At 38.3% G+C, this 26,669-nt stretch overlaps 2 protein-coding genes across 4 annotated transcripts in view; one reads left to right on the top strand and one right to left on the bottom strand.

Annotated features, from left to right (window-relative positions):
• LOC128696963 (uncharacterized) overlaps positions 1 to 25,616 on the top strand; it is a 34,775-nt gene extending 9,159 nt beyond the window's left edge. For all 3 annotated transcript variants that reach the window (XM_053788397.2, XM_053788399.2, XM_070095111.1), the window contains exons 3-10: positions 1,517 to 1,645; positions 4,445 to 4,546; positions 7,666 to 7,860; positions 8,421 to 8,703; positions 13,967 to 14,065; positions 17,597 to 17,740; positions 19,701 to 19,945; positions 23,211 to 25,616. In XM_053788397.2, the coding sequence (XP_053644372.1) occupies positions 1,517 to 1,645; positions 4,445 to 4,546; positions 7,666 to 7,860; positions 8,421 to 8,703; positions 13,967 to 14,065; positions 17,597 to 17,740; positions 19,701 to 19,945; positions 23,211 to 24,206 (2,193 nt within the window). In that variant the 3' untranslated portion in view covers positions 24,207 to 25,616. The remainder of the gene's footprint in view (positions 1 to 1,516; positions 1,646 to 4,444; positions 4,547 to 7,665; positions 7,861 to 8,420; positions 8,704 to 13,966; positions 14,066 to 17,596; positions 17,741 to 19,700; positions 19,946 to 23,210) is intronic.
• On the bottom strand, positions 9,857 to 25,043 carry LOC138854102 (uncharacterized). Its single transcript, XM_070095112.1, has 2 exons — positions 24,913 to 25,043; positions 9,857 to 13,672 (listed from the first exon to the last, which is right to left on the bottom strand). Exon 2 carries the CDS (start codon positions 13,470 to 13,472, stop codon positions 11,907 to 11,909), a length of 1,566 nt encoding a protein of 521 aa, XP_069951213.1. The 5' UTR covers positions 13,473 to 13,672; positions 24,913 to 25,043; the 3' UTR covers positions 9,857 to 11,906.
• Positions 25,617 to 26,669: the final 1,053 nt, after the last annotated feature.

Raw genomic sequence — 26,669 nt, 5'->3', positions numbered from 1 at the left:
TCTCCCTTACTACTCTCTTTACATCATCATTCCACCAATCGCTCCTCTTCCCTCCTGCACCCACTTTCCTGTAACCACAAACTTCTGCTGAACACTCTAACACTACATTTTTAAACCTACCCCATACCTCTTCGACCCCATTGCCTATGCTCTCATTAGCCCATCTATCCTCCAATAGCTGTTTATATCTTACCCTAACTGCCTCCTCTTTTAGTTTATAAACCTTCACCTCTCTCTTCCCTGATGCTTCTATTCTCCTTGTATCCCATCTACCTTTTACTCTCAGTGTAGCTACAACTAGAAAGTGATCTGATATATCTGTGGCCCCTCTATAAACATGTACATCCTGAAGTCTACTCAACAGTCTTTTATCTACCAATACATAATCCAACAAACTACTGTCATTTCGCCCTACATCATATCGTGTATACTTATTTATCCTCTTTTTCTTAAAATATGTATTACCTATAACTAAACCCCTTTCTATACAAAGTTCAATCAAAGGGCTCCCATTATCATTTACACCTGGCACCCCAAACTTACCTACCACACCCTCTCTAAAAGTTTCTCCTACTTTAGCATTCAAGTCCCCTACCACAATTACTCTCTCACTTGGTTCAAAGGCTCCTATACATTCACTTAACATCTCCCAAAATCTCTCTCTCTCCTCTGCATTCCTCTCTTCTCCAGGTGCATACACGCTTATTATGACCCACTTCTCGCATCCAACCTTTACTTTAATCCACATAATTCTTGAATTTACACATTCATATTCTCTTTTCTCCTTCCATAACTGATCATTTAACATTACTGCTACCCCTTCCTTTGCTCTAACTCTCTCAGATACTCCAGATTTAATCCCATTTATTTCCCCCCACTGAAACTCTCCTACCCCCTTCAGCTTTGTTTCGCTTAGGGCCAGGACATCCAACTTCTTTTCATTCATAACATCAGCAATCATCTGTTTCTTGTCATCCGCACTACATCCACGCACATTTAAGCAACCCAGTTTTATAAAGTTTTTCTTCTTCTCTTTTTTAGTAATTGTATACAGGAGAAGGGGTTACTAGCCCATTGCTCCCGGCATTTTAGTCGCCTCATACGACACGCATGGCTTACGGAGGAAAGATTCTTTTCCACTTCCCCATGGACAATAGAAGAAATAAAAAAGAACAAGAGCTATTTAGAAAAAGGAGAAAAACCTAGATGTATGTATATATATATATGCATGTGCGTGTCTGTGAAGTGTGACCAAAGTGTTAGTAGGAGTAGCAAGATATCCCTGTTATCTTAGCGTGTTTATGAGACAGAAAAAGAAACCAGCAATCCTACCATCATGCAAAACAATTACAGGTTTTTGTTTCACAGTCATCTGGCAGGACGGTAGTACTTCCCTGGGTGGTTGCTGTCTACCAACCTACTACCTACAACCTACTTTTTTTTTTTATATGTACAATTTAATACTACTGTACTGTACATGTTGAAACAAAATGATTTAGTTTTTATTTTTTTTCAGTGTCTTGTGAACCCTTCTCTTCCATCTGAACTTTGCGAGGCAGAATGTGTTGTGTTGCGTGGGGATGCCATTGGAAATACAGCCTATACTCATCGATGGGTTTTAAATACCCTTCTCAAAATTACACAGGTAAGGTTTAATAATAATAATAATCTTTATTTCTATAAGTATATGTACAAGGTATACAGGCCTAACTGATGTCAGTGACATACTACTATATAGAAAGCCCCTTGTTATGCAGAGCATTTCAGGCAAATTAGGTCAATTTTGTCTCAGGATGCGACCCACACCACTTGACTAACACCCAGGTACCTATTTTACTGATAGGTGAATATGGCCAGTAGGTGTCTTAAGGAAACACTTCCTAATGTTTCCAGCCATACCAGGGATTGACCCCTGGACTTCAGCGTGTGAGCTGACTGTGCTAGCAATTGAGCTACGGGAGTGTTAGATCAGAGTGTAACAAAGTGGTTTTAGAGATTTGATATGATGTTGGGGAGTGAGCAAGTTATCATTTATGAATATATTCTGGAAAACTGGTTAGCTGGACTTTAGTTCTAGAGGTGCCTGCACATTAAGGAATGGATGGGATGTTGCAGTTATAGATTCATTTTAATTGTTATGTCCACGCACTTCTGGCAAGACAGCTGTTGAATGAACAGTGGTCGTGTTTCCATCTTTGTGGAGTTTCTCAACAACAAGAGAATGCTATAAAACTGCATGGTCACCTTGAGCTTTCTTTGGTTTGTAACATCTAAAACTGATAACTTTTTTGGTTATATTAGGTAATTTACACGCGTTACTATGTAAGATAATTATACGTACTTATGTGGATCTGTACCTAAATAAACTTCCTTAAAAAAATAAAAAGGATCTCTTTAAGGATAAAAAAAAAAATTCAAGTATACACTATTAAAACCTTTCAAAGTTTTATGAAAGTAAGGCATTAGATGCAGGTGTATATGTTTAGACATGCCATGACAAAAAATATTCAAAAATTAAGGAAAAAGAAGAGGTAAAAATAACATGGGGGGGGGAAAAAAGGGGGGTAAAAAGGAAGTTTTTTGAAGTAAGGACTTAGAAGCAGGGATGTGTTTAGAGATGTTAGGATGCAAGAAAGCATAATAAAAAGAAAAATATATTGGGTAAAGAAAAACAGGAGCAATTTTCTGTATACAGTTGACCCTTGAACAACATGGGTTTAAACTGTGCAGGTCCACTCATATGAGGATTTTTCAATAAATATACTTGAATTTTTTTTGGAGATTTGCAACCAAAAAATTAATAAAAAGTTAGGTATGTTATGAATACAGGAAATATATATGGATACTAGTCTATTTTATCATTTACTGCCACAAAATATACACAAATTTATTATAAAAAGTTAAAATTTATCAAAATTTGAACACCAAACAATTATAAATCATACATGTTACATTTGCAATCGACAGAAATGTCAACAAACGTAAAGATATGATATTAAATCATAAATAAATATGAATTTCTTCTTCACATTATCTTTTCATTTTTGATATCTAGTGTTAGTAATACATATAACATCTAGTCTTTTTTTATCATACAAGACAATATTGATGTAGGTACTGACATACAGACAGTTCATCTTGTAAACAGATGACATAAACTTACGGTATTGATTAATACAGTACAGTACTGTAAATGTATTTTCTTTTCCATATGATTTTCTTAATATCATTTTCTTTTCTCTAGCTTACTTTATTGTAAGAATACAGTATATTACCCCTGCATTGTTCAAGGGTCAGCTGTATTGTATTTAGGTGAAAAAACAACTCATTTTTGTGCCCTCATTTAATTTTTTGCATGATTACAATATTGCACAGTGATGGCTTATGTATTGACAGTACAGTGTTTTTAGTATTAAATATAAGTTATGCACTAGAAAAATTGTGTACAGGGAACCAGAAGTTTTTGTCCGGGATTTTTACATTTTCTCCAAAGTTGGTGTTACTAATTCACCAAAGTTGTTATGAAATAATTTTGTCTAATCATCAGTAGATAACAAACAAGGCCACATATTCTCAAAATTTGCAGGTCAATCAGGCACTATACTTCCCACCTCCAGGACTCAAGTCTGGCTAACTAGTTTTCCTAATTCCATTCATACATGTTACCATACTCACATTCCAACAGCACATCAAATAATAAAAACCACTCACGGCTATATAATGTGGTTATACAAGCCTATTAGATATCCTAGCACTCAAAAGCTCCTTTACTCCTTCCCTCCACCCCAAATTTTATATACTCTCCTGTATTCTTCTATCCTCTCTAAATGTCCAACCCCTTCTTAGCCCTCTGGATAATACTTTTGGTGACTCCACACCTAATCTCCAAACTCCTTATTCTCTGCATATTAACACCACACATTGTCCTCACTACTTAACTTCCTGTCTAAGGAAAAGTTGTGTCTTATATTGAATCTTTATGGTCTCTCTTTATTACAAGTCTTGAAAAAGTTAATATAAACATTGGCCTGTATTTTTTTTCATGCCAAAATGACACTTATTGGAAACCAATTATAGGATCGTATGATGCTGTGAAGAGGTGAAATGCACATACCTATTTATTGCTTATTGACTTTAAACCCATTAAGGTCATGTAACACTTGGGGAATGGGAAGCATTCAGGTTCAATCCAAGGAAAGGTAGGATATGTGCAGTTCCTTGGATCAATAGTTCCTTACCTATCTTGAGGGGACCAGTCATAATTTTTTGTTCACTTTGTAATGAACCTCCATGTGAAATGTATATTATTTATAACATTAGTAGTTGAAGGGTTTGAGAAAACAAAATCTGCTTTAGAATAAACATTCTCATATTGATTACCAGCTAATGTGATTTTTAGTACTGTGCAATTTTTAACAAATCACTTTTGTATGCTATATTTTAGGCTCTACCCCACTATCTTACTACTGAAAAGACCATTGAGGACACAGTGAGGAATTGTCCAGAAACTATAATTGATGAAGGAATAAAAAATTCTGAAAATGAGGTAAGACTCTTGTACAGTATGGTACAGTAGAGTACTGTATAATACATATATAAATCTGAAATGGTTGTGATGGGTTTTTATTAGTGCTGGGTTTTTATTAGTGCTGCTTGATTTTTAAGCATTGTTCATTTCTGGAACACACATGTTTATCTGAATCTAAATAGTTTTTACACCTTCCATTCTCTTATATCCCTTTGTGACATTCCTGTGACCAAATTTTTTAATTCTTTTACCCACATAGCCTGTCTTGAGGCTAGACTTCCTTGTTAACTGCCTAATTAACCAGGCTGTTGCTGATAGTAGTCTGCAGGCCCACAGCATCATCATAACCTAGTTGATTTTGCACTTGAAGGAGATAAATTAGATAATAGTCCAATTTCCTTCTAGGAGAAAATTTCTACCTCTGTTTTGGCAACATTTCTTTTATCTGCTGGGACCTTGTTTCCAAGCTATTTTTAAAACCTTGATTCATTAAACACAGGCAGTTTGCCCTTGTGCTTCTCTGGTGGCTATTTTAGTAGCTAATTCTGACATAAGTGGCCTTTGTTTCAGCATGGCATGTAAAAAAGGAATTGGTTTCAAAATAATGTACTCAAATCATAAAGTGGAGTGGGAATGTAGGGTGATAAGTCTGTGAAAGATGTGGTGAACCATAGTGTAGATAAGGGGAGGGTGGACTTTGAACATTGCATTGAGGAGGAGGCTGAAGGCAGTGGGGATGTCATGTATGAGAGCAGTGTGTGGGTAAATATTAAGCAGAAAATTTTAGAACATGAAGATTAGATGATGTGGAGTTATAAAAAGTGTAATTCATAGGGCTGAGGAGAGGTATTGAGATTATTTGAGTATTTAAAGAGGATGGAGCAGAGTAGGTGACTAAGAGGGCAGAAAATATCATCTGGGGTGGGAGAGAGGAGTAGGAGTCATCCCAGGATGGGTTAGAAGGTTTTTGTGTGAAAAGGGCTTAAACATCCAACAGGCTTGTGTGTGCTTGTTAGATCACAGTAAGTGGAAAAAGTGGCTTTTATGGTTTGACACGCTGTTGGAATGTGAGCAAGGGATTCATGAAAACCAGTTAACTGGACATAAGTCCTGGTGGTGGAAGTACAGTGCCTAAACTATAAGAGGGATGAGGACATTGTAGTTCAGAGGGCCATTTGATCTGTAATGTCAGCACAATTATGGTAAATCAGTGATTGAGTGAATGATGGTAAATGCATTTCTTATATTTTTGGCCACCCTACCTTGGAGGGAGACACGGTATGTTAGAAACGTCACTTGTAAACAAGTTAGTAATTACAGCTTCTCCTCACTTAATGATGGAGTTTCGTTCCTTAGACTACGTAGGTAAATGAATTCGTCGCTAAGTGAGGAGCATGCTATAATGGTAGTGGGTTTGTGTCAACCATCTTCCATATTGTTTTAATGTCACTTTTGCATCATTTATAACAATTCTGGTATATTTTTAAATGTTTATACAGCAGTGTACTGTACAGTGGACCCCTGACTTACGATGTCCTCAACCTGCGTTAAAACCGACTTATGATGCTTGTCAGCATAAAAATTTGACCCCGACATATGTTGAAAAACTCGACTTACATCATTCGTACCACGATCAGCTGCTGCTGCACCACAGTCAGCTGTACTACTCGAAGATGTGGAGAGACTATTATTAATGTGGCTTATCGAGAATACTGAGAAACAATTAACCCCAGAGGGTTAGCCACCCAAGATAACCCAAGAAAGTCAGTGTGTCATTGAGGACTGTCTAACTTATTTCCATTGGGGTCCTTAAGTTTGTCCCCCAGGATGCGACCCACACCAGTTAACTAACACCCAGGTGAACAGGAAAAATGCCTGGAACAAATGCTCATATTGGTAAATTTAAGGCCAGCAAAGGTTAATTTGAGAGATTTAAGAATCGTAGTGGCATACACAGCGTGATAAGGCCTGTTCTGAAAGAAAATCCCAAACAGGACCTACATTACTCAGGAGGAAAAGGCACTCCCAGGACATGGTGTCTCATCACTCATCACTACAGCTTCAATACAGGTAAGTGTCATTTATTCTTCATTTAGTACACTAGTACATGCACAATATATATTGTGCATGTATCCTTCTTTTTGTGTGTAGGAAAATGTATATTTCATGCGTTAAAAAAAAAAAATTTTCATACTTTTGCGTGTCTTGAACGGATTAATTTGATTTCCAATATTTCTTATGGGGAAAATTAATTCGACTTACAATAATTTCATCTTATGATGTGCTCTCAGGAACGGATTAATATCGTAAGTCAGGGGTCCACTGTATATTGTAATAAACAGAATAGAGGAAATCAGCCCTAATATACATTATTTAGGTGTGCATACTGGTCAGAGACCCAGTCATAAGTCCGAGTCGTCGGTAAATAAGTACGTTGCTAAGTGAGGAGAGTGAGCTTCACCAGGTCATTAGAAAAAGTGTCACATGCAAGTTTATATCATTGAAGGTAGTCAGAAATTGCATCACTTACTAAACAACTGAACCAAATATTTTTGTTCAAATATTGTTATTTTCATATACGTCGGACTTGAGTCCTGGAAATGGGAAGTACAATGCCTGCACTTTAAAGGAGGGGTTTGGGATATTGGCAGTTTGGAGGGATATGTTGTGTATCTTTATATGTGTATGCTTCTAAACTGTTGTATTCTGAGCACCTCTGCAAAAACAGTGATAATGTGCGAGTGTGGTGAAAGTGTTGAATGATGAAAGTATTTTCTTTTTGGGGATTTTCTTTCTTTTTTTGGGTCACCCTGCCTCGGTGGGAGACGGCCGACTTGTTGAAAAAAAAAAAATTGTAGGTTTTAAATTTAAAGTTTTAATGTAAACTATTTTAAAATCTGTGACTGTAGTAGTTTAAAGAAAAAACTAGCAAACATAATAGAGTTTAGGATATTGGCTGTTTGGAGTGACACCTAAACTGTCATATCTGCGTGCCTCTGCAAAGGTAGTGATATTGTGTGAATGATGGTAAAAGTGTTAAATGATAGTGAAAGTGTTTCTTTCTGTTTTTGGTCACTGCCTCAGTGGGAGACAGCTGATGTGTTAAAGAATAGACGTATAGTTTTAAAATTTTGCAGTTGCTTAAGAGTGTTGATGAGGGGAAAGATGATAGCATACTGGAGCTGGCTGAAGATGTAGAGAATGCTGCTTGCCAGCTGTGGGACATGACAGCAGAGCCAGATGTGGTGCATTATCTTCTCAGTCTGAGTGTCATAGACATCATGCAACTGGCTAAGGATATTATCACACAATCTCGTGCACCTAGACTAACTGTAAGTATTTAATATCATTCCAGATATTTATATCTTAATGTCTTTAGTGATGTTAAAAATTTTGTAATTTGATAATTTCACAGTAATACAAAAAATGAGTGACTGACAACCATTACAGTAATCTTTCATCTTGTGCAAGTTTGCTATATGCCAATTCATTTTCATGCAGTGTCCCTGTTTCTACCAGTATTTCCATATGCAATAAAAATTTACCCTTGTGCCATTAGTGTAATTTACCAAAGAAAAAAAGTGTAATCCTATAACTTGAATAGTGAATGGAATCCCCATTTGGACCTTGATATGTGTCTCAGGGGCCTGGAATACATCTGTTGCATAAAGCAAGAGGCATCTATTATCGTCCCATTCCTTGGATCAAACTTGATTATCACAATATAACCCCTATGAGTTTACTGCTTCACCCATCCCCTGATTATTACAAATAATAAAAATAATTACAAGGTAGCAAACCAGTATCATTATTCTGTGTCACATAAGCTCTTCAATTGGAACAATTCCAGTTGAAGAGGCCATTGCAACTAGTAAAAAAAAAATTATTACAGGAAGTTGTGGTTGGTGTTGTAGCCAACATATGCTGCCAGGCTGTTGGCTGCGAGAAAGTAATCGGTCATGAGTCACTTCTCAGCTCGTGTTTGACTCTTCTGTACACCACCGATGATGTGCCAACCCTTATTGAAGGTTTGAGACTCTTACGACTATTACTTTGGCACATCACATATCGTTTGGCACCACAAGAACGTTCACTCAGTCCAGTCATCCTTGCCCTCAAGAATCATGAATCACTCAAAGAAGCACTAGTGTTTATGCTTAAGAACAGTCTCAGTGGTAAGTAATTAAATGTTCATGGGAAGGGGAAGTTTGTTGCTTAGTCTTTCTTACACCCACTCTTGTCTCCTTTCTTTCATAAATTAAATTTAAGCTGATAGGTTGGATTTGGATATGATTAAGGTTTATTACTATATCTTAATCCTTTCAGTGGCTGTCATATAGATCTGTGTTATTGATGCCAGGTTCCCTAACGTAGATCTGCATTTTAAGCACAGCTTTGTCAGATAAGCTGTGAGTGGTAAATTTTGGCCTAGATATGAGAGAATGGGTCTGTGCTGTGAATGTACACTATAAAAAAAATCTTGCCCCATGTGGTGCATGATGGGAAAGGCAAAATTCTGACCTTGTGTTTGATTTAAATTAGCGGGAAATGTTCAGTTTTTACTGATTTCCCCGAGGACTGGTAAGGCTTCTCTACACAACTTGGTCTGTTTTATGGTACAGTGGAACCTCAGTTTTCATGATTAATTTATTCCAGAAAGTCTGACGAAAACCGAATTGTACAAAAACTGAAGCAATATTTCCCCTAAGAAATAACGTAAATCCAATTAACCCTTTCAGGGTCCGTCCCGTAGATCTACGGCTTTACGTTCAGGGTCCAAACCGTAGATCTACGTCATGAGCTCAGCTCACTCTGATAAACTGTGAGTGGTACATTTGGGCCTAGATATGAGAGAATACATCTATGTGGTATGTGTGTACCACATAAAACAGATCCTGCAGCACACTGTGTATAATAAGAGAAAAAAAACTGAAATCATGATTTTTCGATTAAAACAGCGACTTTGCAGTGTTTTTTCGTATGTTTTTTATAGTTGTATTTGCGATTTCTTGGTTTCATTTGATAGAATGGAAGACATATTACAGAAATAGAGATGATTTTGATTGGTTTTAGCACTGGAAATGGCTTGAAACTGAGCTCAAAGTAGCAGAAATGTTAAATTTTTGCCGATATTCAAGAGTAAACAAACGACCTCACACGTCTAATACACACCAGCTGGTGGGTCTGATATGCATTCACAAATATGGTGATGATATTTATACAATTATTACAGTATTGCATAACAGTAAATCTTCTATTTTTTGGTGTGAATAAAAATTCATTATGTGAATAAAAAATCAAAATGAAATTTATTTGTAAAGCCTCAAAACGTAACTAATGAGCAGAGGAAATGTTAGTTTAGTTCCAGGAATACCTACATTGTTTATTCTGGACCCTATTTTGAAATTGGAATATTTTGAACTTTGTGTTAAATTGGCCAAATTAACAATTTCCGATCACTTTAATTTGTAGTTGAAACAGTTGACTTGGCGAATTCTTATGCTCAATCGATAGAAGTAATACTAGTGAAATAGCTAAGAATTTGGTCGACTGGAATAATATAATTGGCCTAAAATGGGAGTCAAAGTCGGCAAAATCGCCGATTTGTAAATATCACTGACACATCAAAATTCGCGAGAGCATAATTTCATCAATTTTCCATCAAATTTTGTACTTTTTGTTTTATTACCTTCACAAAAAGATTCTCTACCATTTCATAAGAAAAAAATAAAATTTTTTTTTTTTTTAAATTCTTGGACACTGGGGCACCACTTCAGATTCGGGCCTTGGACCCTGAAAGGGTTAATCTGTTCCAGACACCCATAAATATTGATAAAAAATATATTTTATAGAGAATATAGTTTTACATACAGAAAACAATGAGAAATAAATATAAATGACTAAAGAAATGGATAAATGAACATTTAGCATCATTTTTACCTTTATTGAAGACTCTTGTTGGCGTATGAAAGACAGTGAGGAGGGGAGAGGGAGGAGGAGAGGTTATTATTTAGAAGGGGAATCCCCCTCCATAAGGACCCCAGGTATCAAAGCCCTATCTGGGGTTACTTCCCTTCTTTGTCTTTCGCTGGCACTAGGACCAGCTTGAGAGTCACTGGACCCCTGTAGCACAAAAAATCTGTCCAGAGAGGTCTGTTTCTGGTGTCTCTTAAGATTCGCCTAAAATGGGACAAGGCATTGTCATTGAACATGTTGCAGACACAGCTTGCAACAGCTTTGTTAGGGTGATATTTCTCTACAAAACTTTGCAACTCGTTCCATTTTGCACACACGTCTTTAATCACTGAAGAAGGTACATTCTCCCCCCACTCTTCCTCCTCCTCTGAAGCAATTTCCTCACCTGCAGTCTGTTGCTGTTCCAGTTGAAGGTCTTGCAGCTCTTCAGTGGTTGGCTCTTCCCTGTGGTTGTCCACCAACTCTTCCACATCCTGGCCACTCGCATCCAACCCCACGGACTTCCCAAAAGACACAATAGATTCCACAATAGGCATAGGGTCATCAGGGTCAGCCTCAAACCTTTCAAAATCCTTCTTGAGGACACATTCTGGCCCACACATTCTGTGTGGGCACAGGGAGGCAGATGCATTCAGTATGGTGGACCATTGTCAACTCTACAAAAAACAAGCGGATGTACGAAAACTGGTACAAAATTTCGCGAAAACCAAAATCCTATGAAAACCAGGGCTTACGAAAACTGAGGTTTCTCTGTAATTATTGGGACACTGTCAACCATGACCAATCATTCTTGGCTATATTTTATTATCTGAGAAATAGTGTAAATCTTCTGTATTTTTTGTGTGATGAATTCAAAATGGAAGGCAAGTGTAATATAGAAGAGGCCTGGGGACATGATTAATGAATAGAGGAAATGTTATTTTAGTGCCTGGAATGTCTACAGTGTTTATTTTGGACTCAGTTTATTAATTGGATTTTTTTTATTTTTGTTTAAAATTAGCCAAATTTCTGTCTGTGCACTTGATAGTCGACTAGGCATTTTTTGTGCTTAGTTGATAGAACGGAAGGCATACTAGCAAAATAGCTAAGGGGTGAAATTACCTATGCTTAAATTGTGCCCAGACTGCTAACTTTACATAATTCCATAAGTTTTCATCAAATCTCATACTTGTGTGTCAGTGCCTTCAGAAGAAGATTCTCTACCATTGCTGGACAGTGACAGATTAGGTTAGATTTCTAAGTTAGTTTTTAATGGAAATTTAAATAATTTCCATACCATATTAATTCATATGAATATATCTATCAACACATGAGGTAACATTTTCAACAAAATTATTTTTTAAGCAGCTTGGCCCAGGGATGTAATAGTGTACTGTGAGCAACATAATGTATGTGAAGGGATTCAAGGAAAATTGGTTATCTGGACTTGGGTTCTGGATGTGGTAAGTACAGTACCTTCTCTCTGTGGGTTCTGGATGTGGGAAGTACAGTGCCTTCTCTCTGTGGGTTCTGGATATGGGAAGTCCAGTGCCCTCTCTCTGTGGGTTCTGGATGTGGGTAGTCCAGTGCCTTCTCTCTGTGGGTTCTGGATATGGGAAGTACAGTGCCTTCTCTCTGTGGGTTCTGGATATGGGAAGTCCAGTGCCTTCTCTCTCTGAGTTCTGGATATGGGAAGTACAGTGCCTTCTCTCTGTGGGTTCTGGATGTGGGAAGTACAGTGCCTTCTCTCTGTGGGTTCTGGATGTGGGAAGTACAGTGCCTTCTCTCTGTGGGTTCTGGACGTGGGAAGTACAGTGCCTTCTCTCTGTGGGTTCTGGATGTGGGTAGTCCAGTGCCTTCTCTCTGTGGGTTCTGGATATGGGAAGTACAGTGCCTTCTCTCTGTGGGTTCTGGATATGGGAAGTTCAGTGCCTTCTCTCTGTGGGCTCTGGATGTGGGAAGTACAGTGCCTTCTCTCTGTGGGTTCTGGATGTGGGAAGTACAGTGCCTTCTCTCTGTGGGTTCTGGATGTGGGTAGTCCAGTGCCTTCTCTCTGTGGGTTCTGGATATGGGAAGTACAGTGCCTTCTCTCTGTGGGTTCTGGATATGGGAAGTCCAGTGCCTTCTCTCTCTGGGTTCTGGATGTGGGAAGTACAGTGCCTTCTCTGTGGGTTCTGGATATGGGAAGTACAGTGCCTTCTCTCTCTGGGTTCTGGATGTGGGAAGTACAGTGCCTTCTCTCTGTGGGTTCTGGATGTGGGAAGTACAGTGCCTTCTCTCTGTGGGTTCTGGACGTGGGAAGTACAGTGCCTTCTCTCTGTGGGTTCTGGATGTGGGAAGTACAGTGCCTTCTCTCTGTGGGTTCTGGATGTGGGTAGTCCAGTGCCTTCTCTCTGTGGGTTCTGGATATGGGAAGTACAGTGCCTTCTCTCTGTGGGTTCTGGATATGGGAAGTCCAGTGCCTTCTCTCTCTGGGTTCTGGATGTGGGAAGTACAGTGCCTTCTCTGTGGGTTCTGGATATGGGAAGTACAGTGCCTTCTCTCTGTGGGTTCTGGATGTGGGAAGTACAGTGCCTTCTCTCTGTGGGTTCTGGATGTGGGAAGTACAGTGCCTTCTCTCTGTGGGTTCTGGACGTGGGAAGTACAGTGCCTTCTCTCTGTGGGTTCTGGACGTGGGAAGTACAGCGCCTTCTCTCTGTGGGTTCTGGATGTGGGTAGTCCAGTGCCTTCTCTCTGTGGGTTCTGGATATGGGAAGTCCAGTGCCTTCTCTCTGTGGGCTCTGGATGTGGGAAGTACAGTGCCTTCTCTCTGTGGGTTCTGGATGTGGGAAGTACAGTGCCTTCTCTCTATGGGTTCTGGATGTGGGAAGTACAGTGCCTTCTCTCTGTGGGTTCTGGATGTGGGAAGTACAGTGCCTTCTCTCTGTGGGTTCTGGATGTGGGGAGTCCAGTGCCTTCTCTCTGTGGGTTCTGGATGTGGGAAGTACATTGCCTTCTCTCTGTGGGTTCTGGATGTGGGAAGTACAGTGCCTTCTCTCTGTGGGTTCTGGATGTGGGAAGTACAGTGCCTTCTTTCTGTGGGTTCTGGATGTGGGAAGTACAGTGCCTTCTCTCTGTGGGTTCTGGATGTGGGCAGTACAGTGCCTTTGCTCTGAGGGTTCTGGATGTGGGCAGTACAGTGCCTTCTCTCTGAGGAATGGTGGGAAAGTCTCACTTTATGGGTCATTTGGCTCACAATATCTTTACTTCTGGAAATAAAGCTAGGAAATTAGTGATGGTGAATGTGTTTTCCCTATTTTGGGTCATGCTACTTTGCTAGGAATCAACTGCCATGCTAAAAAATGGAATACGGTAGACTGTAGAATAATTTGTATTCTTTTTAATCACACAGGCAATTTTCCATTAAGGTAGAGTTATTGTCATGATGCCCATGTTCACACCCAATCCTCACTAAGAATATTAATTTTTTTTTTTTTGTTCCAGACTTACTGCTTAGTGCTCTCTGTGAATTCCTTGAGGCACTTATGTATATCTGGCTTCCCAGTGATCAGTGCTATATGGCTGCCTACTACTCAGAATCTGGTTAGTTTTTAATTGATTCATCACATTATTTTATATACTGTTTTTCATTAGACTTACACATGGAGGATGTTTTGTGTCATCCTGCAAGGAATGTTGGACCATTCAAACATTCCATGCAGGAATGTTAGGATGATAATCCAGCCTCTTACTTGATTCACCTTATCATCAGAGAGTATGACAAATTCACTTCAAGTACCCCCTTCTCTACCCTGACACAAAGTAAACCCTCGATATAATGTGTGTCTGTTAAATCACGATAATGTTCAAGATAGCAAAAAAAAAAAAAAAAAAAAATGCACTAAAGTACTTTACTGTGCTTACATCTTACATTTTTTTTTTTTTTTTTTTTAACAAGTCAGCCATCTCCCACCGAGGCAGGGTGACCCAAAAAAGAAAGAAAATCCCCAAAAAGAAAATACTTTCATCATCATTCAACATTTTTACCACACTCGCACATTATCACTGTTTTTGCAGAGGTGCTCAGAATACAACAGTTTAGAAGCATATACATATAAAGATACACAACATATCCCTCCAGACTCCCAATATCCCAAACCCCTCCTTTAAAGTGCAGGCATTGTACTTCCCATTTCCAGGACTCAGAGTCCGACCTATATGAAAATAACCGGTTTCCCTGAATCCCTTCACTAAATATTACCCTGCTTACACTCCAACAGATCGTCAGGTCCCAAGTACCATTCTTCTCCATTCACTCCTATCTAACACGCTCACGCACGCTTGCTGGAAGTCCAAGCTCCTTGCCCACAAAACCTCCTTTACCCCCTCTCTCCAACCCTTTCGAGGACGACCCCTACCCCGCCTTCCTTCCCCTATAGATTTATATGCTTTCCATGTCATTCTACTTTGATCCATTCTCTCTAAATGACCAAACCACCTCAACAACCCCTCTTCTGCCCTCTGACTAATACTTTTATTAACTCCACACCTTTTCCTAATTTCCACACTCCGAATTTTCTGCATAATATTTACACCACACATTGCCCTTAAACAGGACATCTCCACTGCCTCCATATATGCTGCAAAAAACATTTAACTTCATTTTCAAAGTACTTTTTTGCTAGTGAAGTTTACCCAGAATTTTCAAAGCTTCATATTGAGTGTTTACTGTGCTTGCTTAGTCTGCCTTTCTCTCTGACAGCCCCACATGCTATGCAGACTCACTATTATGTAAAATACAAATAACCTGAACATAGGAGAATGAAACTTATGACAATGTTCCATTCTCCTATGTGCATGTTACTTGTATTGTTCCAGTCACAGTATTTTTTTTTTTTTTTCAACAAGTTGGCCGTCTCCCACCGAGGCAGGGTGACCCAAAAAAGAAAGAAAATCCCCAAAAAGAAAATACTTTCATCATCATTCAACACTTTCACCACACTCACACATTATCACTGCTTTTGCAGAGGTGCTCAGAATACAAGAGTTTAGAAGCATATACGTATAAAGATACCCAACATATCCCTCCAAATTACCAATATCCCAAACCCCTCCTTTAAAGTGCAGGCATTGTACTTCCCATTTCCAGGACTCAGAGTCCGACCTATATGAAAATAACCGGTTTCCCTGAATCCCTTCACTAAATATTACCCTGCTCACACTCCAACAGATCGTCAGGTCCCAAGTATCATTCGTCTCCATTCACTCCTATCTAACACGCTCATGCACGCTTGCTGGAAGTCCAAGCCCCTCGCCCACAAAACCTCCTTTACCCCCTCTTTCCAACCCTTTCGAGGACGACCCCTACCCTTCTTTCCTTCCCCTATAGATTTATATGCTTTCCATGTCATTCTACTTTGATCCATTCTCTCTAAATGACCAAACCACCTCAACAACCCCTCTTCTGCCCTCTGACTAATGCTTTTATTAACTCCACACCTTCTCCTAATTTCCACACTCCGAATTTTCTGCATAATATTTACACCACACATTGCCCTTAGACGGGACATCTCCACTGCCTCCAACCGTCTCCTCGCTGCTGCATTTACCACCCAAGCTTCACATCCATATAAGAGTGTTGGTACTACTATACAGTATTGTGCCTTTTTATTCTTTTATCATTCTTAAATAACATAAATGTAAACTGTGAAACCCCATCCTCGCACTTTCCTTGTTGCTGATGTCATTTCCTCAACGCCACCTCTTCACCTCTATCATCTTTTTTGTTTCAACCAAGTAGTGGACAGGTCCACTCCCAAATATCTGAACATATTCACTTCATTCGTAGTTCCTCCTTCCAGTCTGATATCCAGTCTTTCATTATCTAAATTTTATGTTACTTTCATCACCTTGTTCTTTCTTATGCTTCCTTTTAATTTCCCTTTTACATGCCCTCCCAAATTCGTCCACCAGCCACTTATTATTATTTTATTATTATTCTGTCAGTGAGTATCTTTGACAATGCCTCTGGATACCCAGACATGAAGTCTGTCTCTGATTCATCCTCTTTAAACATATGTAGTGCACTTATATTTGTTTGGTAGAGACCAGTAAAAAATGTGAATTTAATAATTGTAATTTTGTTAAAACTGAATTATAAATATTGCATTTTTTTCATTTTTTCACCTTATTCATTGACATTTTGTGTATGTTTGATATGCATGTGTGGTGGGCTCATGTATTTACAGTATAGATTTAACAACTACATTGGTCTGTTGGGTGGTGGAAGGAAGTTTCTCTTTTCCGTGATCAGTGGTTGGTGTGTGGCAGCTCAGCTTACATCACAACCCTCTTTTTCCCTTACAATAGCCCAAGCAGGCAATTACCCTTACTACAACCTTCCCACACCATACACCAAGGCACCTAATACCCTTACCATAACAGTGAGAGGGCAGAGAGCATATGCTAAGTCTTGTGTCAGATACAAAGGCACAGAGGGAAGTAGGCCTGTTACTGCCCATGCCTCATGCTTCCTTCACTACTTATTACATTAGGTTCCCTTTACAGTACATGGTTTTGGCATGTGCATTGTGGGCCACGAATGTTTTTGTCGCATAAAGCTAGGGGACCCCTTGTAGAAAAGCTCACTGTGGAGGACTAGTCATGGACCAGGTCACAAGGGCTTTGGCCCTGCAATCACTTTCCAGGTAGACTCAAAATCATAACACAATTGTAAGCAAATCATGGAATAGGTGGGGTTTAAACCCATGACAAGTAATTTTTAGGGCTCACTTGCCATGGGTTCAAACCCCATCCATTCTGTAATTCATTTCTAGGTAGATTTCAGGTTGGTTAGCCTAGGCATACTTGTGAACACACCAGTGTACACTGCACCTACATTAATTTAAGTGTCTCATGAACTGTTTGCATACATTCGTGTATCATAGTAAATTAAGGCTGTGTTGTTCACAATTATCACACTGGTAACTATAATACATTTTGTATTGTAATTCAGTGAGATGGATTATCACCAAACTGACTGTAGAGACTGAGCAGCAATTAACACAAGGAATCAACCTTTTTTTTTTTTTTTTTTTTTTTTTGCCACTATAGTAACAGTTGTAATTGTTTCAGGCTTGGTTGAAGGTGTTGTTGAAGTTATGAGACACTTCTTAAAGGAATGGGAGAAAAGTGGTCGTCAAGAACAGCCTCGTGAAGTTCATCAAGGGATTCTTATTCTCTACAGCTTTATGGCCACACCTGCAGTCCATATAATTAGTAAGTTTTATATTTATTACTGGTGGTTTATATAGACATTTTCTTTTTCTGTATATTGCATATTACTATATTTTCTGTGATGCCAGATGTGATATCAACAGTCTGAAATTCACCCTGCTTACAATACTGTCAGTAATTGTTACTAAGGAATGTTTATTCAAAGTTATTTTGGCTGAAAAATGTGATAATGGCAAGATAAGAGAGCTCATGTTCTCCGTTTCATATACCTTGAACATATATGTAATCAGTATATTCAGTTTAAAAAAATAACAGCATGCTGTTTTCCACAAGCTTTCGTATTACAGTAGTGATGGTGTACTGTATTATCCATGAACTGAGTTTGCAGATCTGAAACCCAAATTTGATTACCTGCTAGCTTTGCTCCTGGATTCATGATCAGCAGTACTATTATGTATTACCTGTCTTTAAGATGATCTAGAGTGCAAAATGTTCAACTTATACTGAGTTAGGTGGCAATGGGGGTTAAGAACATATCTCCATTTTCCCTCTAAAATCTGCTTGATATACATAGATTCACTCTCCGAGACCTGCTTGTGGAATGCCTCTCTTGCAGATATGCATGAAATGATGTGCAGTACTGATAAGGGATAAGTAGTAGGAATATATATTCTTCAAAATTAATTAACCCTTAAACTGTCCAAGCAGATCTACATTCACATGCGTAGTGCTCCAAAAGTAGATCTACTTTTTTTTTTACATATTTTCAAATATAACTTTTTAAAAAAAATGTAGATCAAAGTTTTTTTACACGTTTTCAAAAGTAAAAAAAAAAAAAATCTACTTTTTTTTTTACATACTTTCAAATGTTGAAAAAACGTAGATCTACGTTTGGACAGTTTAAGGGTTTAATAAGAACATTTGGCAAAGTGAGTGATGATGCAAGAGGAACCTGTGGAATGAAGAAATAAATGGGTTTTATAAACATTAGATATTTTATAGAACTAAGTGATTAGTGGAGTAAAAGAGAGGAGAGGCCAAGAACAAGGTGAAGTGATTCTGCATGCATGCATAAATATAAGTGTCTGTGTAAGTGTAAAATTTCCTATTTGTAGTGTACCTGTGTGAATGCCATGCTTGTTTAACTCGTGTATGGTTTATCAAAAGTGAAAATTTACAGTATTAAGACATGTTGCAGAACAGGCTTTTATCTGGATAGTTCTGCTTTTTTTTTGTACACAGGTACACTACAAATAGGAAATCTGCTTTGTATAAACCTTTATTGATAAATTATTATTACTACATTCATAGGGAATACTAAATCCAAAGGTGCTGGGGCAATGAGAGGCATTTAGATTTGACACAAGGAAGGGGAGGGCAGGCACAATTCCTTGGACCATAAGTTCCTCACCAGCATCAAGGAACTCCCCTTGAGATTAAAACGAAATAAAGCTGGTTCTACAATATAGGTACACGACTCATGAAATCGTAATGACACGGTCTGGAGTTTTGAGACTCTCTGATCGCGGGTTCTATCCCCACCCGTGGTATGGTTTCTTTACAATATGGGTCTTTCCTTCAGTTTGTTGGCAGTGTGCCATTTGAATCCAATGACAGTTATAGTTTTACCGGACAGTTCATGCATAAAATGTTTGAGTATGTATTCCTCTAATTTGCACAAGATTGTACAAGAATTTAAGCAGTATTAAGTCATTAAGCTTGAACTGCACGTTTTAATTAGCAGTACCCATAAATGGTGCTGATAAAAAGCACTTAAGAAAATTTTTGATTAAATATTCTCCCTTTGAGGCAAATGATGTATATTAAATTTTAATGTAAGAAGGAAAATTTTGTCATATATACTTGGCTATTTTCAAACATGATGTTCTGCATACGTGTATTTCTATAGAAGACTTTTCATTGCATATACGAGTTCACATTAAACTGTTCTATAAACATGATTTTCATTTAAAAATTTTAAACTATATTTCATAATCTTCAGGCAGTTTTGACCAGTACGAGTCCCTCCTTGAGCCAATCTTGGTAAGGTACGTACAACACTTGGCCAAGGTGGAAAGTGTAGAGGAAATATTGTCGGAAGACAATGCAGAGAGACTGACATATGCACTGGGCCTCTGTGAGCTGCTTGTGCCAACAATGAGACATCCCAACATATTGCTCTCTATAGGCAAGCTGTTGGCCCTCACCCATGGAGCCAGTCATCACTACACTGCCATTCAAAACCAGGTAAAGGGGATAAAAGAGAGTGCAAAAATTATAGGGGGATAAGTCTGTTGAGTGTACCTGGTAAAGTGTATGGTAGAGTTATAATTGAAAGAATTAAGAGTAAGACGGAGAATAGGATAGCAGATGAACAAGGAGGCTTTAGGAAAGGTAGGGGGTGTGTGGACCAGGTGTTTACAGTGAAACATATAAGTGAACAGTATTTAGATAAGGCTAAAGAGGTCTTTGTGGCATTTATGGATTTGGAAAAGGCGTATGACAGGGTGGATAGGGGGGCAATGTGGCAGATGTTGCAAGTGTATGGTGTAGGAGGTAGGTTACTGAAAGCAGTAAAGAGTTTTTACGAGGATAGTGAGGCTCAAGTTAGAGTATGTAGGAAAGAGGGAAATTTTTTCCCAGTAAAAGTAGGCCTTAGACAAGGATGTGTGATGTCACCGTGGTTGTTTAATATATTTATAGATGGGGTTGTAAGAGAAGTAAATGCGAGGGTCTTGGCAAGAGGCGTGGAGTTAAAAGATAAAGAATCACACACAAAGTGGGAGTTGTCACAGCTGCTCTTTGCTGATGACACTGTGCTCTTGGGAGATTCTGAAGAGAAGCTGCAGAGATTGGTGGATGAATTTGGCAGGGTGTGCAAAAGAAGAAAATTAAAGGTGAATACAGGAAAGAGTAAGGTTATGAGGATAACAAAAAGATTATGTGATGAAAGATTGAATATCAGATTGGAGGGAGAGAGTATGGAGGAGGTGAATGTATTCAGATATTTGGGAGTGGACGTGTCAGCGGATGGGTCTATGAAAGATGAGGTGAATCATAGAATTGATGAGGGAAAAAGAGTGAGTGGTGCACTTAGGAGTCTGTGGAGACAAAGAACTTTGTCCTTGGAGGCAAAGAGGGGAATGTATGAGAGTATAGTTTTACCAACGCTCTTATATGGGTGTGAAGTGTGGGTGATGAATGTTGCAGCGAGGAGAAGGCTGGAAGCAGTGGAGATGTCATGTCTGAGGGCAATGTGTGGTGTGAATATAATGCAGAGAATTCGTAGTTTGGAAGTTAGGAGGAGGTGCGGGATTACCAAAACTGTTGTCCAGAGGGCTGAGGAAGGGTTGTTGAGGTGGTTCGGACATGTAGAGAGAATGGAGCGAAACAGAATGACTTCAAGAGTGTATCAGTCTGTAGTGGAAGGAAGGCGGGGTAGGGGTCGGCCTAGGAAGGGTTGGAGGGAGGGGGTAAAGGAGGTTTTGTGTGCGAGGGGCTTGGACTTCCAGCAGGCATGCGTGAGCGTGTTTGATAGGAGTGAATGGAGACAAATGGTTTTTAATACTTGACGTGCTGTTGGAGTGTGAGCAAAGTAACATATATGAAGGGATTCAGGGAAACCGGCAGGCCGGACTTGAGTCCTGGAGATGGGAAGTACAGTGCCTGCACTCTGAAGGAGGGGTGTTAATGTTGCAGTTTAAAAACTGTAGTGTAAAGCACCCTTCTGGCAAGACAGTGATGGAGTGAATGATGGTGAAAGTTTTTCTTTTTCGGGCCACCCTGCCTTGGTGGGAATCGGCCAGTGTGATAATAAAAAAAAATAATAATTTCTATACCTTAACATATTATTCAAATTACAGAAATATTTACTTCTGTTTCTAATTAAGAATGTTTATAAAAAAATCTATGATACTTATCCCATTTTTTTTTTTTTTTTTTTAATGAAAGTTCCCTCCCTCCCCACTGAAGTGTAGTCTTTTGACATTTATACTTTACTGGGATTTGTACTGAATGAGGGCTATTTTAACGTAGTGTGAGAGTATTTGTGTACGATGACATACTGCTGGCAATATTGAATAGACACATGTAGAAGTTTTATGATATTGTGTTCTATTTAGTTTTATTGTGTCATTGACTTGATAAAGCTCTACAAAACTTTTCTCTGCACCTGTATGATAGTATTAAGTATTTCTGTATTATAGTTTTTGGCATGAGAGAGTATATTATTATTATTATACTCAAAAAGAAGCACTAAACCTACAAGGGTCATACAGCACAATGGGAGACTATAGTGCTGTATACTGTACATATAAAAACTCCTAATAATTTATAATAAATGTTATTATAAATAGGAGGATTTTGAGCTGACTGAAATACCATTTCCTCAGGTGCTATGTGACCCCTACTGGTTTAGCACTCCTCCCATGAATGTAAGAGTAATATGGAATAACACTGACTAAAAAAATTAATTTCTGTATAATTGGCCTCAGAATGTCATACCTCATTCACACCAGTACTTACTGTGTCGAAACCCTTAGGCCTATCATGTAGTGAGCTACCTTCACCACTTTCTGCATTTCATGCTTATCATATTTTGCACCATACAGGATTTTGTCTTTTAAATCTGACCCTCAAAATCACCCTGCATCCTACACGGTGAGTTTCAGGCTTGGGATCTATGGTAAGGATCCCCTCCCCACCAAACCTATGAGACAGTCAGAAACAAACATTTGGACACTTGGCTCCTTTCCTTTAATCAAAAATAGGCTATTCTAATCAAGTGTTAGTTTGTTGGAGTACAGCTGATGACTTTGGTCCTATGTAGAGGCTGCAGTTGCAGCACCCCTCCTGCCATTGGGGGCTGCAGCATGCATGGAGACTTATTCTTTGTTTCTTATCCCTTAAAATTGTCTAGCCTAAACTTACCCATCCAGGGAAAAAGTCTTTATGCTGTGAAAGGCTCTTGATCCAAGAAATTGGACATGCCCTTCCTCTGAACCAAACCACCTTATCTTACATTTCCCCTGCCCTATGAATCTTATAGGTTCAGTGCTTCCTCCTGCATGTAATAACAGAAACTTAAATAACTCAGAATTGCAGAACCCATACAAGAAATAAATATTTAGTGAATCTAAATAGGATTAATATTATATTAAAATTTGTGCCTGTAAGGATCATACAGCACCCTGGGACTGAGTTGTGATGGTTCCACTTTAATTGCAGACTTATTTCTCATATAATATCAGTTTGCTATTCAGCTGGGATAATGTCTGTTTGCCAATGACCTTGCAATGGCTTCACCTCTCCCCCCCCCCTTTTATTTTTTTAACCTTGTACTGCTACATGGCCCATATAAGTTTAATCTATGATTAATAATGATAAGATTTATTATCATACAGTGCTAAACCTATATGGGTCATACAGCATAATAAGTCTTAAATGTTAAGCAGGTAAGAATTTCTTTATAGTTTATATGATTCTTGTTTTAACTTTGAATGTTTCTCACCAGACTTTGCTAGCAGGCAACCTAGAAGATGATGACAATAATCAGACCTCAAAAATACGTCACAGGAGACTCAGCAGAAGTAGGAGCAGGAGGAGTAGAAATTCAAATGAAGAAACTATGGAAACTGATATTTCTGTAGTTCTAGAAAAGAAAGAATCAGAAGAAGAGGTAGTAGATAGAATGCATCGCAGGAGACTCAGCAGGAGTAAGAGCAGGAGTAGTAGGAACTCAAAAGAAGAAATTATGGATACCGATATTCCTATAGTGATGGATAAGGAAAGAGAATCAGAGGAAGTAGATAGCAGTATTTCCAGCAAAGAGCTTGAGGGCATAGAAGTAACTCAGGCATCTTTATTGGTGGAAAAGAAGGAAAAGGAACCAGAGCAAGAAGGGGTATATAGAATGCGTCAGAGGAGAATAAGCAGAAGTAAGAGCAGGAGGAGTAGACACTCAAATGAAGAAATGGAAACTGATAATGCTGTAATGATGGAAAAAAAGGAAATGGAGAAAGAAAAAGTAGGAATAGATAGCAGTATTTCCACCAGAAAGATTGAGGGCATAGAAGCAACTCAGAAATTATCTCAAAAGTTTAAAAGTGATGATTTGCTTGTCTACACAACTGCAAAAGAGAACTGTAAAAGTTCATTATTACAAAATCATGAATGCAAGGAAGTTAAGAGTGCTAACAGCAGTTGTGCTTTGAAAGTTTCTGATAATTACATTGGTAGAGATGATACTTCAGCAAAGAAAAATACAAGTGCTAAACTAAAGAGCACAGTTGAAAACTTGATTGATTATTGTGTCCGTGTGGTACGTTGCTGCCCTGACTTAAATGCAGTGTTGACAGCACTAAATGAGTGCCATGCTCATGAAGTACAGTTGTTCTTTAGAGCTGTACGTTCCAGAGAGCCTAAGCTTGTTGGTCAACTTCAAGAGCAGTTGCTGGATACAGGATCTCACAATCGCCTGGTGACCATATTGTCTGATATGTACACTTGACAAAATATTTTTTGGTGCAAAAGTATGACAATATAGGAGCTTTACCAGGCAGAGAATAAAACTCTGGTATTTGTTAGTCTACTCTCATCAGTAGTCCATGAGAATAATGGATGACTTCATGAGCTGTATACTAAGTGATTGCTTTGCTGAAATCCTACAACAATTACAGAAGGCAAAATTGTGTAAAGGAAGTATCAAGAAAATAAATTACTTAAGTAATTTATTTAATACTACCAAGATCATGTACCAAGTGGAGAATGAAGGTGACTGAATTGGCTAATCCTCAGTAATATTGTACATGTATGTAAGATGTGTTTTTATGCAAGAAACTGCCACTAGCTAGAACAAATGTAGAATGTAAGGCATTGTGAAAATAGCATGAATAACCCAAAAATAGTAATGTGAATAGTAATATAATGGACATTAGTAATTCATGTAGGCTATGCTCCTGAAAACTGTGCTACCCATGATTTCTGTGACTCATAGTGGAAAAACACGAAAAAAAGAGAGTTGCATTCCTTGGACCTCCAAAATTAAAAAAAAATTACTATCATAATTCTTTGAAAATTAATACTTTCTACCTCATTTTATCATTGGCAGTGCTCTGTGAAATACCTAAACTATAGTGAGGTTCAGGTAGTGAAAAAGAAGAGTACATGTAGCTAAAAACAAAGTTACATTAATACTGTAAGTATTTATTACTTACCGTCCAGTTGGGGTTGGTGATGCTCAACATCCTGGAGTGGAAAGGGTGGCTATGGCCTACTGGGCCCAAGTTGAATTGGTTCTCTGTCATCATACACTCGTGCCATCTCCATGACACATGCAGCACCCTTCAGCATCACATTTACCTCCACTTTTTCGAAATAGGGGTAGTTTCACACTTAATTTTAGCTCTTGCTTCAACAACATCACCTGCACTTCGTTTAGATGCCATGATTAATATCCAGAGACGAGATGTAGTTATGAAAAGAAGGAAAAGCCAAGTGATACGTACTGAGGGAAAAAATCATTCGGTATGCATCCAGATAAACTGACCTGCATAGGAGGCTTTGTTTATATACACTTTACCCTTGGTCAGTGCTAAAACAATGGAGTTGCCTAGTACATAGTAGGAGGGGGGAAGGATTCTCCTGCCTGCTGTTCTGAAACGATGTATAGGATAGCTGGGTTATCTTGGGCATGTGAGTTTCTAACCACTGTTCATTTACAGTAATACATTGTAAATGTTGTATATAGTAGTCAGTAATAATGTTAAATATGATACAGTAACAGATAATTACATAAATGTTTTCCATTTTTACTTTTATCTGAGTAGACTTCTATTCATTTTATATAAATTGTTGTATAAATGTATTTCTTATACACTTTTCCCTACACAAATATATCACAATAAAGCTTTTAACTAATGTAAGTAATTTCTTTTTACCTTTTCTAGACATTAATATTGAAGATTGACAGTTGAGTGGTTTGCTGGTATAAGCATAAGAGAACCAGCATATTGGCTAGTTATCAGGGACATGAATGTTTTCTACTAGTATCTCTAGAGGGAAAGTGCATAAATGTGTGCAAGATCACCCACCATTTGTGGTTGCAGGGGGGTAGTCTCCTGGCCCTGTCTCTGCTAGTCATGAGTGAGTAGAGAGAGCAGAGAAAAAGGGAGGGGGGAACCTTTCCCTTATCAATAACTATTCACTCAAAACCATTTATTACTTTGTCATTAATATTATATTCATGAAAGTGAAACCCATAAGGGTTATAGAGCACCTGTAGGCTGAAGGCAAGCAGGTTCATCCAAAGTGAAAGGTAGCTCCAATCTTTAGATTAAGAGACCTTCACCATTATTATAATAAAAACTAAGTGTTAAACCACCGTGGATCACGCAGCAACGCACACCTTAATCAGCATCAAGGTTAACTTCCTCTCCACCTCCCACAAGACTGCTTTTGGATAAATCTTCAGTGAAAATTTTTATAGTATTTTTTTTTTTTTCAGCAAGTCGGCTGTCTCCCACCGAGGCAGGGTGACCCAAAAAGAAAGAAAATCCCCAAAAAAGAAAATATTTTCATCATTCAGCATTTTCACCTCACTCACACATAATCACTGTTTTTGCAGAGGTGCCCAGAATACAATAGTTTAGTAACATATACGTATAAAGATACACAACATATCCCTCCAAACTGCCAATATCCCAAACCCCTCCTTAGTGTGTATAGGTTTCACGTACGTGTTTATACAATAAGCAGAATCATAGCACTAAAAAAAGTTATTCAGGTTATTATGTACTTGTACATAAGGAGAATAATCAATTAGGCAGAAGTACTCTTAATTAAAAAATCTTAGCAAACATTTTCATGAATTTATTTTTATGAAATTAAACAAAAAAAATTATTTTGCATGAAAATTAATTAAGAAACCTGACCTAATCTTACTAAAATTTATGAAATCTAACTGAGCTTTATC

The sequence above is a fragment of the Cherax quadricarinatus genome, chromosome 49 (assembly GCF_038502225.1).
Source record: "Cherax quadricarinatus isolate ZL_2023a chromosome 49, ASM3850222v1, whole genome shotgun sequence".
NCBI lineage: Eukaryota > Metazoa > Arthropoda > Malacostraca > Decapoda > Parastacidae > Cherax > Cherax quadricarinatus.
Note: the sequence above shows the minus strand (reverse complement) of the source record. Positions and strands in the feature narration are given on the sequence as shown.

Coding starts and splice junctions, on each gene's coding strand:
- LOC138854102 (XM_070095112.1), bottom strand. CDS start 13,472: ATGTACTTCCCACATCCAGAACCCACAGAGAGAAGGCACTGGACTCCC.